General features: G+C 43.8%; 1 protein-coding gene across 1 annotated transcript in view; it reads right to left on the bottom strand.

Annotated features, from left to right (window-relative positions):
• Window positions 1-7,274: 7,274 nt before the first annotated feature.
• LAPTM4B (lysosomal protein transmembrane 4 beta) overlaps window positions 7,275-15,113 on the bottom strand; it is an 86,010-nt gene continuing 78,171 nt past the window's right edge. The window contains exon 7 of the mRNA XM_038555130.1: window positions 7,275-7,902. Coding sequence (XP_038411058.1) covers window positions 7,825-7,902 — 78 coding nt within the window. The 3' untranslated portion in view covers window positions 7,275-7,824. The remainder of the gene's footprint in view (window positions 7,903-15,113) is intronic.

The raw sequence follows: 15,113 nt of genomic DNA, 5'->3' as shown, positions 1-15,113 counted from the left end.
TTGTCTGGTTTTGGAATTAAGGTGATGCTGGCCTCATAGAACTAATTTGGAAGTACTCCATCTCTTTCTATCTTTCCAAACAGCTTTAGTAGAATAGGTATGGTTTCTTCTTTAAACGTTTGATAGAATTCCCCTGGGAAGCCATCTGGCCCTGGACTCTTGTGTCTTGGGAGGTTTTTGATGACTGCTTCCATTTCCTCCCTGGTTATTGGCCTGTTCAGGTTTTCTATTTCTTCCTGTTCCAGTTTTGGTAGTTTGTGGCTTTCCAGGAATGCGTCCATTTCTTCTAGATTGCCTAATGTATTGGCGTATAGCTGTTCATAATATGTTTTTAAAATCGTTTGTATTTCCTTGGTGTTGGTAGTGATCTCTCCTTTCTCATTCATGATTTTATTAATTTGAGTCTTCTCTCTCTTCTTTTTAATAAGGCTGGCTAATGGTTTATCTATCTTGTTAATTCTTTCAAAGTACCAACTCCTGGTTTTGTTGATCTGTTCCACAGTTCTTCTGGTCTCGATTTTGTTGAGTTCTGCTCGAATCTTAATTAACTCTCTTCTTCTGCTGGGTGTAGGATCTATCTGCTGTTTTTTCTCTAGCTCCTTTATGTGTAAGGTTAGCTTTTGTATTTGAGTTCTTTCCAGTTTTTGAATGGATGTTTGTATTGCGATGTATTTCCCCCTTAGGACTGCTTTCGCCTCATCCCAAAGATTTTGAACGGTTGTATCTTCATTCTCACTAGTTTCCATGAATCTTTTTAATTCTTCTTTAATTTCCTGGTTGACCCTTTCATCTTTTAGCAGGATGGTCCTTCACCTCCACGTGTTTGAGGTCCTTCCAAACTTCTTGTTGTGATTTAGTTCTAATTTCAAGGCATTATGGTCTGAGAATATGCAGGGGACGATCCCAATCCTTTGGTATCGGTTCAGACCCGATTTGTGACCCAGTATGTGGTCTATTCTGGAGAAAGTTCCATGTGCACTTGAGAAGAATGTGTATTCAGTTGAGTTTGGATGTAAAGTTCTGTAGATATCTGTGAAATCCATCTGGTCCAGTGTATCATTTAAAGCTCTCGTTTCTTTGGAGATGTTGTGCTTAGAAGACCTATCGAGTATAGAAAGAGCTAGATTGAAGTCACCAAGTATATGTTTATTATTATCTAAGTATTTCTTCACTTTGGTTATTAATTGATTTATATATTTGGCAGCTCCCACATTCGGGGCATATATATTGAGGATTGTTAAGTCCTCTTGTTGGATAGATCCTTTAAGTATGAGATAGTGTCCTTCTTCATCTCTCACTACAGTCTTCGGTGTAAATTTTAGTTTATCTGATATAAGGATGGCTACCCCTGCTTTCTTTTGAGGACCATTCGAATGGTAAATGGTTCTCCAACCTTTTATTTTCAGGCTCTAGGTGTCCTTCTGTCTAAAATGAGTCTCTTGTAGACAGCAAATAGATGGGTCCTGCTTTTTTATCCAGTCTGAAACCCTGAGCCTTTTGATGGGGTCATTAAGCCCATTCACATTCAGAGTTACTATTGAGAGATATGAGTTTAGTGTCATCATGATATCTATTCAGTCCTTCTTTTTGTGGATTGTTCCACTGAACTTCTTCTTAAAGGGGAATTTTAAGAGTCCCCCTTAAAATTTCTTGCAGAGCTGGTTTGGAGGTCACATATTCTTTCAGTCCCTGCTTGTCTTGGAAGCTCTTTATCTCTCCTTCCATTTTGAATGAGAGCCTTGCTGGATAAAGTATTCTTGGTTGCATGTTCTTCTCATTTAGGACCCTGAATATATCTTGCCAGCCCTTTCTAGCCTGCCAGGTCTCTGTGGAGAGGTCTGCTGTTACCCTAATGCTCCTCCTCATAAAAGTCAGGGATTTCTTGTCTCTTGCTGCTTTAAGGATCTTCTCTTTATCTTTGGAATTTGCAAGCTTCTCTATTAAATGTCAAGGTGTTGAACGGTTTTTATTGATTTTAGGGGGGTTCTCTCTATTTCCTGGATCTGAATGCCTGTTTCCCTTCCCAGATTAAGAAAGTTTTCAGCTATGATTTGTTCAAATACATATTCTGGCCCTCTGTCCCTTTCGGCGCCCTCGGGAACCCCAATTACACATAGGTTTTTCTTCCTCAGGCTGTCGTTTATTTCGCTTAATCTATCCGCATGGTCTTTTAATTGTTTGTCTCTTTTTTCCTCAGTTTCCCTCTTTGCCATCAACTTGTCTTCTATGTCACTCACTCGTTCTTCCACCTCGTTAAGTCTCGTCGTTAGGACTTCTAGTTTGGATTGCATCTCATTCAATTGATTTTTAATTTCTGCCTGATTAGATCTAAATTCTGCAGTCATGAAGTCTCTTGAGTCCTTTATGCTTTTTTCTAGAGCCACCAGTAGCTGTATAATAGTGCTTCTGAATTGGCTTTCTGACATTGAATTGCAATCCAGATTTTGTAACTCTGTGGGAGAGAGGACTGTTTCTTTCTTTTGAGGTGAGCTTTTCCTTGTAGTCATTTTGTTCAGTGCAGAGTGGCCAAAAACAAGTTGTATTGGGAAAAGGAGAAAAAGAAGAGAGAAAGAAGGAAAGAAAAGAGAAAAAGAAAAAAGGAAGAAAAAAAAGAAAAAAGAGAAGAAAAAGAGAAAGAAAGGAAAAAAAAGGGTGGGGGAAGCAAACAGAAATCAAAAAGGAAGAAAAGAAAAGAAAAGAAAAAACTACGGGGGAGTATCTTCTGATTCTGTGTACTTTAAGTCCCTTGACGTCCCCTGGAACTTGTCCGTCCAGCTGGTCTTCTGGGGGAGGGGCCTGTTGTGCTGATTTTCAGGTGTTAGCACTTGGGGGAGCTGCTCTGCCCCTGCCTGGTGCAGGGCTCAGTGCGGGTTGTTTACCCCGTGAGGCCCCAGGAGGAACAGCCCCAGTGGCGGAGGCAGCTCTGGAGCCCTGGAGTCAGCTCCCGCAGTCACCACGGAGCTCTCCGTCTGCAGGGCCTGGAGGCTCCGGGCGGGGCCGCTGATCTGCTCAGCTGGGGCAGGAGCGTCCTCGCTGTACTGGGCCCTCCTGGCCTCTGCCTGTCCCGGGGGAGGCCGGATCCTGGGCTGTGTCCCGGCGCCCTGTGCTCCGGGGCCTGCGCTGTTGGATTCGCGCTCCCGCCCCGCAGCCCCCTCCGCGGAGCCGCCCCCGAGCTGCTCCCGCCCCGCAGCCCCCTCCGCGGAGCCCCCCCGAGCTGCTCCGGGTCCCGCCGTGCGCGCTGCAGCCCTTAGGGAGCTCGGCGCACTCTCCCGGGGCGCAGGTGTCTGTTAGTGTCCCCGGGAGCCCGAGGGCCTCCCCGCCCTCCTGGGTCCTGCTCTAACTCCCTGCGAGCCCCTTTCCGCCCGGGAAGGTCGGTGCAGCTCCTGCTCCTCCGGGACGGGGCTCTCCTGTCCTGGGGACACTCGCCCCGGTCTCAGCCCGGCTCCTCGCGGGGCCCCTCCCCCTTGGAGGCCTTTTGTGTCTTTATTTCTTTTTCCCCGTCTTCCTACCTTGATAGAAGCGCGAACTCTTCTCACTGTAGCATTCCAGCTGATCTCTCTTTAAATCTCAGGCCGAATTCGTAGATTTTCAGGATGATTTGAAGGTTATCTAGGTAATTTGGTGGGGACAGGTGACTTGGGGACCCTACTCTTCCTCCTTCTTGCCCCTCCTCTGATAAATGTAATTTAAAAAGGCCTAAATTTGAAAGAACTAAAGAAATATCCAGTGACCGTAAAATAGTGACCTAGAATAATTACATATGATTCCTTTAGCTAAAATGAATACTGAGTGAAAAGTTACATCTCACAAAGGCCAGCACTCCGGGTTGGAGGGGCATCCCCACGACACAGGACACAGGGTCCTTTGTGCTTTTGCTGGATAGCAGATCCATTGTTCCCCAGTCTTCCCAGAGCTGGGGATTTCTTCCGGTGGAGACCATAGGTGGAAGCATTATTGGCTCTTTAGATTGGACTTTTCAAATTCTGCTTAGTGATACTGAGAGTTGAGGCACTACTGCACTGGAGGTGGGACTGGCCGGTAGCAGTCAAGATGAAGACACATTCAATCTGGGCCTTTCCTGACAGAGATGTGGCTCAAACACTCAATTGCTGGCTAGTCATGCCCAATCCATTTGGGCTTACACAGTTCTCTTCCAAACTTTTTGCTCTGTTGTAGCAATATACCCTGGACATCTTGGCATACGCCAAGGAATATATGTTATGATTTTATTTTCTGAGTTAAAAAGGTTCCCGTATTAATAAGCTTACTTAATAAATAAAAACTGTATTTGTACCATAAATGGCTTTTTAAAAAAGCATATGTAAATTTTAGATGGGATAAAACAAACAGACTTGAGTCCATTATGCTGTTTTAAGCCAAACTCCTCATTCTGAAGCAGCAGCTGTTCTTGCTAATTAGGATCACATTGATGGGTGGATAGTACTAAGACTTTTTGCCTTGATGTCATTTTTTCTGGGTTGGCCAATGACAGCTTCTCTCTTCTGATGTCTGGGTGCTATAGTCAGCAAAAGACATGCGTGGGCTTCTGGGCAGGTCACAGAACTGGTTCGCTTCCATACTCCAGAGAGTCATTTGGCAGAAAACTTGGCCAGTGTGCATAGACACTTTTAAGTGAATTCCATGGGTGTGGAGACATTCTTGCAAAGCCTCCTTTTTCCTTCTCTTTCAGAACAAATGTCTGAGCTGTCAAAAATCCATTTTACACAGTTCTAAGTACTATGTTTGGTGCACGTTAGGTCTGAAGATGGGGAGCCTGCACTTGATGCCGGCAGTCTCTTTGTGTGACTCTTTCAATACCTTGGCAAAGACACCTACCCTCTACTCTCCAGAACATTAGAGACTGCCTCCATGACAGCGGAAATATTATTTAATGATATTAAATCAGTTTCTACACAGGCTGCAAAAACTGCACACCTTTTTCAAAAAAGGGAAATATTTTCACAATCTCATCAGTTTTCCTTGATCACAAAAGCTCAGTTTGCACAGCAGGATTTTATTCTCAAAGGATGAATATTTCAAATACAATACATCCCTCTATGGAGAAAACAATTCTAATGGTCTATACAGATGGTCTAGTGAGATCATTACTAAGAAGTATTGTTGATTAACAAACAGAGTGAAGAGAAAAGACACATGAAATGAGGTGTGGTTTGGGTAAGCAGTCAAACTTAACAAATATTTAGGGCCAGAACAGACTGAGTAATTAAAAAAAAAAAAAAAAAGGATGGGAAAGGGGAAGCTTCTTGCATTCCCTGGAGACAGTAAGACAGAGTGGGGGCGGGGCCAAAGACACTGGACTTGGAGAAGATACTGCACATGAGGTTTGTGTTGGAAAAAGGTACAGGAAGGGGTGGGAGAGTCTGTTGGCCTTAAAGTTCTTCCATATGACTGGGCATTCTAGAAACCTGACCAGCTTATTCAATGGAAGCATGGTTCTTAGGGTGGACAGACCATATCTAAGCAAAGGACATCAGCTTCCTGTTCCCTCTGGCCCAGAGAGCAGACTCAAAACTCTCCTACATGTGCTGCCTCTTGGTGGGTCCATTTGCACACCTTCTGGTGCTGGACTGAATATCCAAGACCCTGTCATCAGGAGCTGAGGAGGGTAGTTAAGATGAAAACGACTGAGGTGCTCTCATCAGTAAAGCGACCAACAGGCACACAGGCATAGGGACAGTTGAGGGAATGACTGCAGATGGCAAAGTAGGGAAGGAGGTCAGATATTAAAGTTGGATTTAAAATACATTTAAGAGAGGTATTTAACTAGATTATCAATGAGATAGTGAATTGCTGAGTCATGGATTGGGCTCTGCAGGGTCATTTTAGTCCTACATCATAACCTCCCCACAGTCGTGTGGAGAGGCCAGTTCGTTACTCTGCAGAGTTAAGTATGGAGGCGGCTTTGGTACACAGCGTGGGTTACATTGTAAATCAGGAAAGGCCTCTTTGTCAGCTCCAGGTGGGACCCCTGAGAATGAAGGGATGTCCTGGTGTCTGTGTTGTGGTCCGCGCATCACATGAGCAATATTTCCTCTAAGGAGGCCACACAGACTCAAGGTCAGCATTTCTCTCTACTTAACTATGTGCCGTTTTTCATACCACAAAAATTATCAGGCAGAGGGGCTCGAAAATCACAGGGAGGTCCATGCAAGCAACGTTGATGTTCTATGTGCCTTCCAGCGATCAGTGAAACTGTCAGAGAAGCCTTTCCTATTCCTAATACCTCTTAATATGATTAACTTAGTGTGAATCTTGTGAGCTTCCAGGAAGAGAACTGCTTAGGTCGAGTTTATAAAGAATACTAATGAGATACACCAAAGGAAATGACCAAGGCTGATTCTCAGGGATAAAACTCCCCCTCAAATGGAGTAAAATCTGAACTGCTTATTAAAAGTACATCATGGACATAAAGCAACCATATGCAAAACAGCTGAGCACACAGAGCTTCCTAGAGGTGGGGCTTAGGAACGTTAGAAGGTCAGGTCTGTTCATCTCCATTTCTATTGGTCTACGATGTTTTACGATGTTTTGATTTTATCAGAATTGAAATAGTAAAAAAGAACCAAAAAACACATATGTGTGAAACAAGCTGTAAATCTGCCTCCTTTGGCCAAACTATGTGTGTCTACATGACCACATGTGGGTGGAAAGGGTCCCTAGGCATAATCACCACAAAATCAAAAGGTTATTTTCTCCGATGTGGGCGAATTTCACTTCAGTTGCAAACCTTTCATTGACAGCATACTCAACAATGAGCAACCGGGAGAGCTCTGACTTTTGAATATACGAATATGTCAAAGTCCTTTGAAACTCAGGTAGTTGAGGTGAAAGCATTCCACAAGAAAAGCACTCCTCCTCCTTTCTCTGAAAGCTGTCTTACATTTCAAAAGATGACTAGGCATACTCGGAATTTCAAATAGTAGGATGTATTTTGCAGAGAGAAGAGAAAAATTTGTTCATACTATTAGGCAAATGCTTTGTGAAAAGGGGGGGGGGGGCATGGGAAAGCAGGAGAAAGGGAGCACCAGATAGATACCATGTGGTACTAAATGATGTGGTACTAAATGAATCAGTTCTACACCTGCAACACAAATGAGACACGTGCCTCTGTGACCCCAGACCCAGGGTGTACAAGAGCAGCTGTAGGCGAGTGGCTGCTGTCACTGCCTAGGATTGTTGAAGGGTCTTGATTTAGCCCATGGACAAAATCGTTGAACAGCAAATATAAATCATCACCGAATGTAAGTCATGAATAATCTTAAGGAAATTCTTGTTTTATTTATATAGATACGAACTCCTATTTAGCTAATTAGAGCAATGATTACACAATTGACATTCCTGTTCTAGAAGGGTTTGTTCACACACTAGAATGGCTTAAGAAAAGCATTATCTAATTTTGATTTTATTTTACACTCTCAGAAGAGATAGAGGGAACATGAAGAAAAAAATGTGGTTCATTCCCTAATTCTGAGGTCCAGCAGGGACAAAACCAGGCTTCTCTGACTCCAGGCCCATCCGAATTGCGGGGAGGTTTCCATGCCTAGGGAAAACCAGGACAGACGAGGGAAGCCCACTGCGCCCCAGCCCTATGTAAAGAATGCTACAGTGATTCTATCACCATGCTCTAGCTGAAGCATATGCTTAACACTAAAGAGGATTTCAACTTAACATCTAAATTTTAAAACTGGAGCATTTCAGCAACGAATAAGCTCAGAGAGCTCATCCCAGAAGTGAAATGAAAGAACTATTGCTCTGACGTCTGAAAATCAAGCTGCAGGTCCCAGTTTCACTCCCCTCTCAGGCTCAGGCAGACACATAAGGGGGCGGTGGTTCCTTGGCAGCACCATTCACGGTGGCATCGTCATATGGGGGTAATAGCACCTGAGAAGAAACAGAGAAGACGAGAGTGAGTTTTAAAAGTGCACATACATTCCCCTGAACTTTAGCTTCTGTGGAACTTTCATGCAGCTAAATGTTTGCCATCACCTGTACCAAATTTCAACCCACCAGCAAGTGGCTATACTTCGATGAGACTTTTTCTTTTCTTTCTTGATGAGACTTTTTTTTCTTTTTTTTTTAATTTATTTTTTTATTGGTGTTCAATTTGCCAACATATAGAATAACACCCAGTGCTCATCCCACCAAGTGCCCCCCTCAGTGCCCGTCACCCAGTCACCCCCACCCCCCACCCACCTCCCCTAGTTCGTTTCCCAGAGTTAGGAGTCTCTCATGTTCTGGATGAGACTTTTTCTTTCTTTCTTTCTTTTATTTTTTTTAGATTTTATTTTTTTAATATTATTTATTTATGATAGTCACACAGAGAGAGAGAGAGAGAGGCAGAGACACAGGCAGAGGGAGAAGCAGGCTCCATGCACCGGGAGTCTGACATGGGATTCGATCCCGGGTCTCCAGGATCGCGCCCTGGGCCAAAGGCAGGCGCCAAACCGATGCGCCACCCAGGGATCCCTGAGACTTTTTCTTAAAGAAAAAAATGTTAAGAGACTTTTGGTCCTTTCTAGTTTTTTTTTTTTTTTAAGATTTTATTTATTTGACAGAGAGAGAGGGAGAGAGAGCACAAGCAGGAGGAGAGTGAGAAGCAGACTCCTCGCTGAGCAGGGAGCTTGATGCAGGATCCGATCCCAGGACCCTGAGAACATGACCTGGGCTGAAGGCAGACACTTAACCAACTGAGCCACCCAGACACCCTGCCCTTTCTAGGTTTTCCAAACCCTGTTCACATGTGCCTGGATGTCAAGGTGCCTGGAAGGCCCCAGGACTATGTCTCTAGGACTAGGAAGGAGGCAACTGTGTCTCCTGACAGGAAAAAAGGCTTCTGGGTGATGTCTAGTGTGCATACAAATAGGGCAGGCATCTGTCTGACTACAGGAACCACTCATGGTGACATCCACATTTTGTCAGTGTGGCCTTAAATAACTTACTTGACCTCAATTTCTACATCTATAATATGGGGATGCCAGAGAATGAGAGGTCTATAAAATATGTAACACTACTTGATGCACACCTAAGATGGTTGATATCTGTAAATGGCTGAAGAGGAATAAACAAGCACAACTGACAGCCTCCCTGTTCACATCTCAGGTACAAAAACAAGTGCTTGGAATGGTTCATGAACTGTCAACAGAAGAAAACACTGATTGATTTCAGAGTAAAAAACAAACCAGGGAGTATGAACTCAATGTAATTAGCCTTTCTTCAGTCAACTAACACTGATCACGCATCTACTAGGTGACAAGCATCATAAGTACAAGTTCATTAAGATAAAGGAGGGTCCCTGCCCTTAGAAATTCAGAGATGAGATGAACTAAAACCTTACCTACCTCAAGTGTTTTGTGGAAAGAGAAGGAACATTCATAAACAGAACAGAAAAAAACAAATATATGGACATTGCTTAAATGGAAAGCGGTAGATGTTTATCAATTTCTCGCATTTTCATTTATTTATCCCTTTAGCTTCCAGAGGAACATTAACATTTTTTTTAAAGTTTTCTATTTTAAGTTTTTGTCATACCGTATTTGCCCAACAGTATCATGCATACACACACGCACATGCTCCTACCTCTCTAATTCAACACACTTGACTGTATATTCTCCTATTCCAGTCATGGAGCTCCTGCTGGGCTGAAATCCGGTCTTATGCAACCCTGGAGTTGGGCCCAGTGCTTATTCAACAGTAGGAACTCAGATGTTTCTGGAATGAATGAGTGAGGCATTGCCTGGGCTGGTCCTGAGAGGATCTGTACAGTGTATTAGGTTAGATGAGGAAGTGCAGCCTGGCATTCTAGGCAGAGGACATTGACAATGGCTAGGGTCCGATTAGGAGACAGAAACCACCCAGTCATTTGAACAGAGAAGGTTTAATAAAGAATAATTAACAGAGGACTGGTGGTGAACCAGGTAAAATTGGGCATGATCAGTGGATGGGTGTGAACAAGATATCAAAGAAGAACACAAGGGGAAAAGTACTTTAGGCCCTTCAGGAAGAGGGATCGGGCCCAGACAGAAGAGGAGGCGCTGCAGGTACAAGGATAAGAGCACAGGTAAGAGGAGAGAAGCCTGAAGGTACGGCATCTTCTGGGACCTGAGGGGAAGAGAGGCAAGGGCCAGAGCATGAACACAGCCCTGTCTTCCACCCAAAGGCACTTCACCCAGGCTCTGGCAGCAGCCTCTCCACAAGGGATCCTAAAGGGTCTCAGCTTGACTGGGGAGAAAAGTGTATTTTCTACAACAAACCCAGACCTCCTCTCTCTGCATCTGCACTGGTGTGTGTGTGCACACAGATGTGGTAACTTATAACCAGCAGCAACAGCTGTGATCGACACTAGAAATATTAAATTTTGCATGACTGAGCTTCAGCATTATGTTCCTCAGCCTCATTAAACAATTAAATGATTCATATCTATCACTATCCTTGGAGAAATTATCCTAAAACACAGTGGGGCTACTTAAAAAGGAATGAAATCAGCCACTGCATCCATTTTTTTCTCTTTCCTGAGCAAAATACGATACTCAGATTCTCCCAAATGTACACAGATTAAACACATTTTTTTTAGAAAGAAAAAACAGTACTGTAACTTTAACTTTTGTTTTTCAAAATAGACTTACTTTCATATTGTTAGGTTGTCACTGATTCTTGTGATTTATCTTCAAACTTGATTTATTTTTTTTAAGATTTTATTTATTTAGGGGCAGGGAAAGATGGCAGGAGAGTCGGGTCCTCAATTAACCTGGCCCCACCACCTTACCTAGATAACTTTCAAACCATCCTGAACACCTACAAATTCGACCTGAGATTTAAAGTGAGAATAGCCGGAGCGCGACAGAGAGAAGGGTTTTCGCTTCTAGCAAGGTAGGAAGGTGGGGGAAAATATATATAATAAAGAATCAGGAGGCGGGGCAAGAGGGCGGAAGAGTAGGGTCCCCAAGTCACCCGTCCCCAACGTACCTAACTTTCAAATCATCCTGAAAACCTACGAATTCGGCCTGAGATTTAAAGAGAGACCAGCTGGAATGCTAATGTGAGAAGAGTTCGCGCTTCTATCAAGGTAGGAAGACGGGGAAAAATAAAGAAATAAAAAAGCATCCAAGGGGGAGGGGCCCCGGGAGGAGCAGGCTAAGGCCCTGCGGTGAGTGTCCCCAGGACACGAGAGCCCCGGCCGGGAGAAGCAGCTTTACCAATCTTCCTGGATGGAAAGGCGCCTGCAGGGAGCTTGGGCAGGATCCCGGGGGTGGGGGGGTGGGGGGGGGTGGAAGGGGTGCCCTCAGGCTCCCAGGGGCACTAACAGAGGACCTGCGCCCGGGGGAGAGCGCCACGCCCGGCGGGCCCTGGGAGGAGCCCAAGCATTGGCTCGGGCAGCGGCTCCTGGCGGAGGGGGCTGCGCGGCCCGGGAGCGCGATGCCAGCGGTGCAGGCCCTGGAGCCCAGGGCACCAGGGGACACAGCCCAAGATCCGGCGCTTCCTGGGGACAGGCGGAGGCCGGGAGGACACAGGGCAGCAAGGACCCTCCTGCCACTGGGCGGCCGGGAGCTGTGCATATCGGCGCCTCCTGCCCCTGAAGCATCCAGGCCCCTGCGGACTGGGAGCTGCAGTAGTTACTGCGGAGAGCTGGCCGCCGCCACTCTTGTTGTTCCTCCTGGTGTCACCTTGTGCCTGGGACTGAGCAGGGCAGCCAGGAAGCGGGGGCCTCACAGGATAAACAGCTCCCACTGAGCTGTACACCTGGCAAGGGGCTGGGCAGCTCCCCCAGGTGCACACACCTGAGAATCAGCACAGCAGGCCCCTACCCCAGAAGACCAGCTGGAAGGACAGGAGAAGAGCAAGTTCTTGACCAAGCAGCGCTAGAAAGTTCCAGGGAAAGTCTAGGAATTTACAGTACATAGACTCAGAGGATACCCCCTCTTGTTTTTTGTTTTCTGTTTGTTCCCCCCCTTTTTCCTTTTTTCTCTCTTTTTCTCCTTTTTCCAGTACAACTTGTTTTTAGCCACTTTGCACTGAGCAAAATGACTAGAAGGAAAAACTCACCTCAAAAGAAAGAATCAGAAACAACACTCTCTCCCACAGAGTTACAAAATTTGGATTAAAATTCGATGTCAGAAAGCCAAATCACAAGCACAATTATAAAGCTGCTGGTGGCTCTAGAAAAAAGCATAAAGGATTCAAGAAACTTCATGACTGCAGAATTTAAATCTAATCAGGCTGAAATTAAAAATCAATTAAATGAGATGCAATCCAAACTGGAGGTCCTAATGACGAGGGTTAACGAGGTAGAAGAACGAGTGAGTGACATAGAAGACAAGTTGATGGCAAGGAAGGGAGTGGAGGAAAAAAGAGACAAACAATTAAAAGATCATGAGGATAGGTTAAGGGAAATAAATGACAGCCTCAGAAGGAAAAATCTACGTTTAATTGGGGTTCCCGAGGGCATCAAAAGGGACAGAGGACCAGAAAGTGTATTTGAACAAATCATAGCTGAGAACTTCCCTAAAGTGGGAAGGGAAACAGGCATTCAGATCTAGGAGATAGAGAGATCTACCCCCTCTAAAATCAATAAAAATCGTTCAACACCTCAACATTTAATAGTGAAACTTGGAAATTCCTATGATAAAGAGAAAAATCCTTAAAGCAGCAAGAAACAAGGGATCCCTAACCTTTATGGGGAGAAGTATTAGGGTAACAGCAGACCTCTTCACAAGATCTGGCAGGCCAGAAAGGGCTGGCAGGATATATTCAGGATCCTAAATGAGAAGAACCTGCAACCAAGATACTTTATCCAGCTAGGTTCTCATTCAGAATAGGAGAGATAAAGAGCTTCCAAGATAGGCAGAGACTGAAAGAATATGTGACCACCAAACCAGCTCTGCAAGATATTAAGAGGGACTCTGTAAAAGAAAGAGGAAGTCGAAGGAAACAATCCACAAAAACAGGGACTGAATAGGTATCATGATGACACTAAATTCATATCTTTCAATAGTAACTCTGAACGTGAATGGGCTTAATGAACCCATCAAAAGGCACAGGGTTTCAGACTGGATAAAAAAGCAGGACCCATCTATTTGCTGTCTACAAGAGACTCATTTTAGACAGAAGGACACCTACAGCCTGAAAATAAAAAGTTGGAGAACCATTTACCATTCAAATGACCTTAAAAGAAAGCAGGGATAGCCATCCTTATATCAGATAAATTAAAGTTTATCCTGAAGACTGTAGTGAGAGATGAAGAGGGACACTATCTCATACTTAAAGGATCTATCCAACAAGAGGACTTAATAATCATCAATATTTATGCCCCGAATGTGGGAGCTGCCAAGTACATTAATCAATTAACAACCAAAGTTAAGACATACTTAGATAATAATACACTTATACTTGGTGACTTGAACACAGTGCTTTCTACAATCGACAGATCTCCTAAGTACAACATCTCCAAAGAAACAAGAGCTTTAAGTGATACACTGGACCAGATGGATTTCACAGATATTTACAGAACTTTACATGGAAATGCAACTGAACACACATTCTTCTCAAGTGCACATGGAACTTCCTCCAGAATAGACCACATACTGGGTCACAAATCAGGTCTTAAACGAAACCAAAAGATTGGGATCGTCTGCTGCATATTTTCAGACCATAATGCTTTGAAACTAGAACTAAATCACAAGAAGTTGGAAGGATTTCAAACACATGAGGGAAAAGGACCATCCTGCTAAAAGATGAAAGGGTCAACCAGGGTATTAGGGAAGAATTAAAAAGATTCATGGAAACTAATGAGAATGAAGATACAACTGTTCAAAATCTTTGGGATACAGTAAAAGCAGTTGAGGGGGAAATACATCGCAATATAAGCATCCATCCAAAAACTGGAAAGAACTGAAATACAAAAGATAACCTTGCACCTAAAGGAGCTGGAGAAAAAACAGCAAATAGATCCTACACCCAGCAGAAGAAGAGAGTTAATAAAGATTCGAGCAGAACTCAATGAAATAGAGACCAGAACTATGGAACAGATCAACAAAACCAGGAGTTGGTTCTTTGAAAGAATTAACAAGATAGATAAACCATTAGCCAGCCTTATTAAAAAGAAGAGAGAGAAGACTCAAATTAATAAAACTATGAATGAAAACGGAGAGATCACCACCAATACCAAAGAAATACAAATGATTTTAAAAATTTATTATGAGCAGCTATATGCCAATAAGTTAGGCAATCTAGAAGAAATGGACGCATTTCTGGAAAGCCACAAACTACCAAAACTGGAACAAGAAGAAATAGAAAACCTGAACAGGCCAATAACCAGGGACAAAATGGAAGCAGTCATCAAAAACCTCCCAAGACACAAGAGTCCAGGGCCAGATGGCTTCCCAGGGGAATTCTATCAAACGTTTAAAGAAGAAACCATACCTATTCTACTAAAGCTGGAAAGATAGAAAGAGATGGAAGACTCCCAAGCTCGTTCTATGAGGCAAGCATCACCTTAATTCCAAAACCAAAGACCCCACCAAAAAGGAGAATTACAGACCAATATCCCTGATGAACATGGATGCAAAAATTCTCAACAAGATACTAGCCAATAGGATCCAACAATACATTAAGAAGATTATTCACCATGACCAAGTGGGATGTATCCCCCCGATGCAAGGCTGGTTCAACACTCGTAAAGCAATCAATGTGATTCATCATATCAGCAAGAGAAAAACCAAGAACCATATGATCCTCTCATTAGATGCAGAGAAAGCTTTTGACAAAATAGAGCATCCATTCCTGGTCAAAACTCTTCAGAGTGTAGGGATAGAGGGAACATTCCTCAGCATCTTAAAAGCCATCTACGAAAAGCCCATAGCAAATATCATTCTCAATGGGAAGCACTGGGAGCCTTTCCCCTAAGATCAGGAACAAGACAGGGATGTCCACTCTCACCACTGCTATTCAACATAGTACTGGAAGTCCTAGCCTCAGCAATCAGGCAACAAAAAGAAATAAAAGGCATTCAAATTGGCAAATAAGAAGTTAGGCTCTTCCCTCTTCACAGATGACATGATACCGTACATAGAAAACCCAAAAGTCTCCACCCCAAGATT

Source organism: Canis lupus, chromosome 13, assembly GCF_011100685.1.
Source record: "Canis lupus familiaris isolate Mischka breed German Shepherd chromosome 13, alternate assembly UU_Cfam_GSD_1.0, whole genome shotgun sequence".
NCBI classification, from domain to species: Eukaryota; Metazoa; Chordata; class Mammalia; order Carnivora; family Canidae; genus Canis; species Canis lupus.
This window is presented reverse-complemented; position numbering and strand designations above follow the sequence as displayed.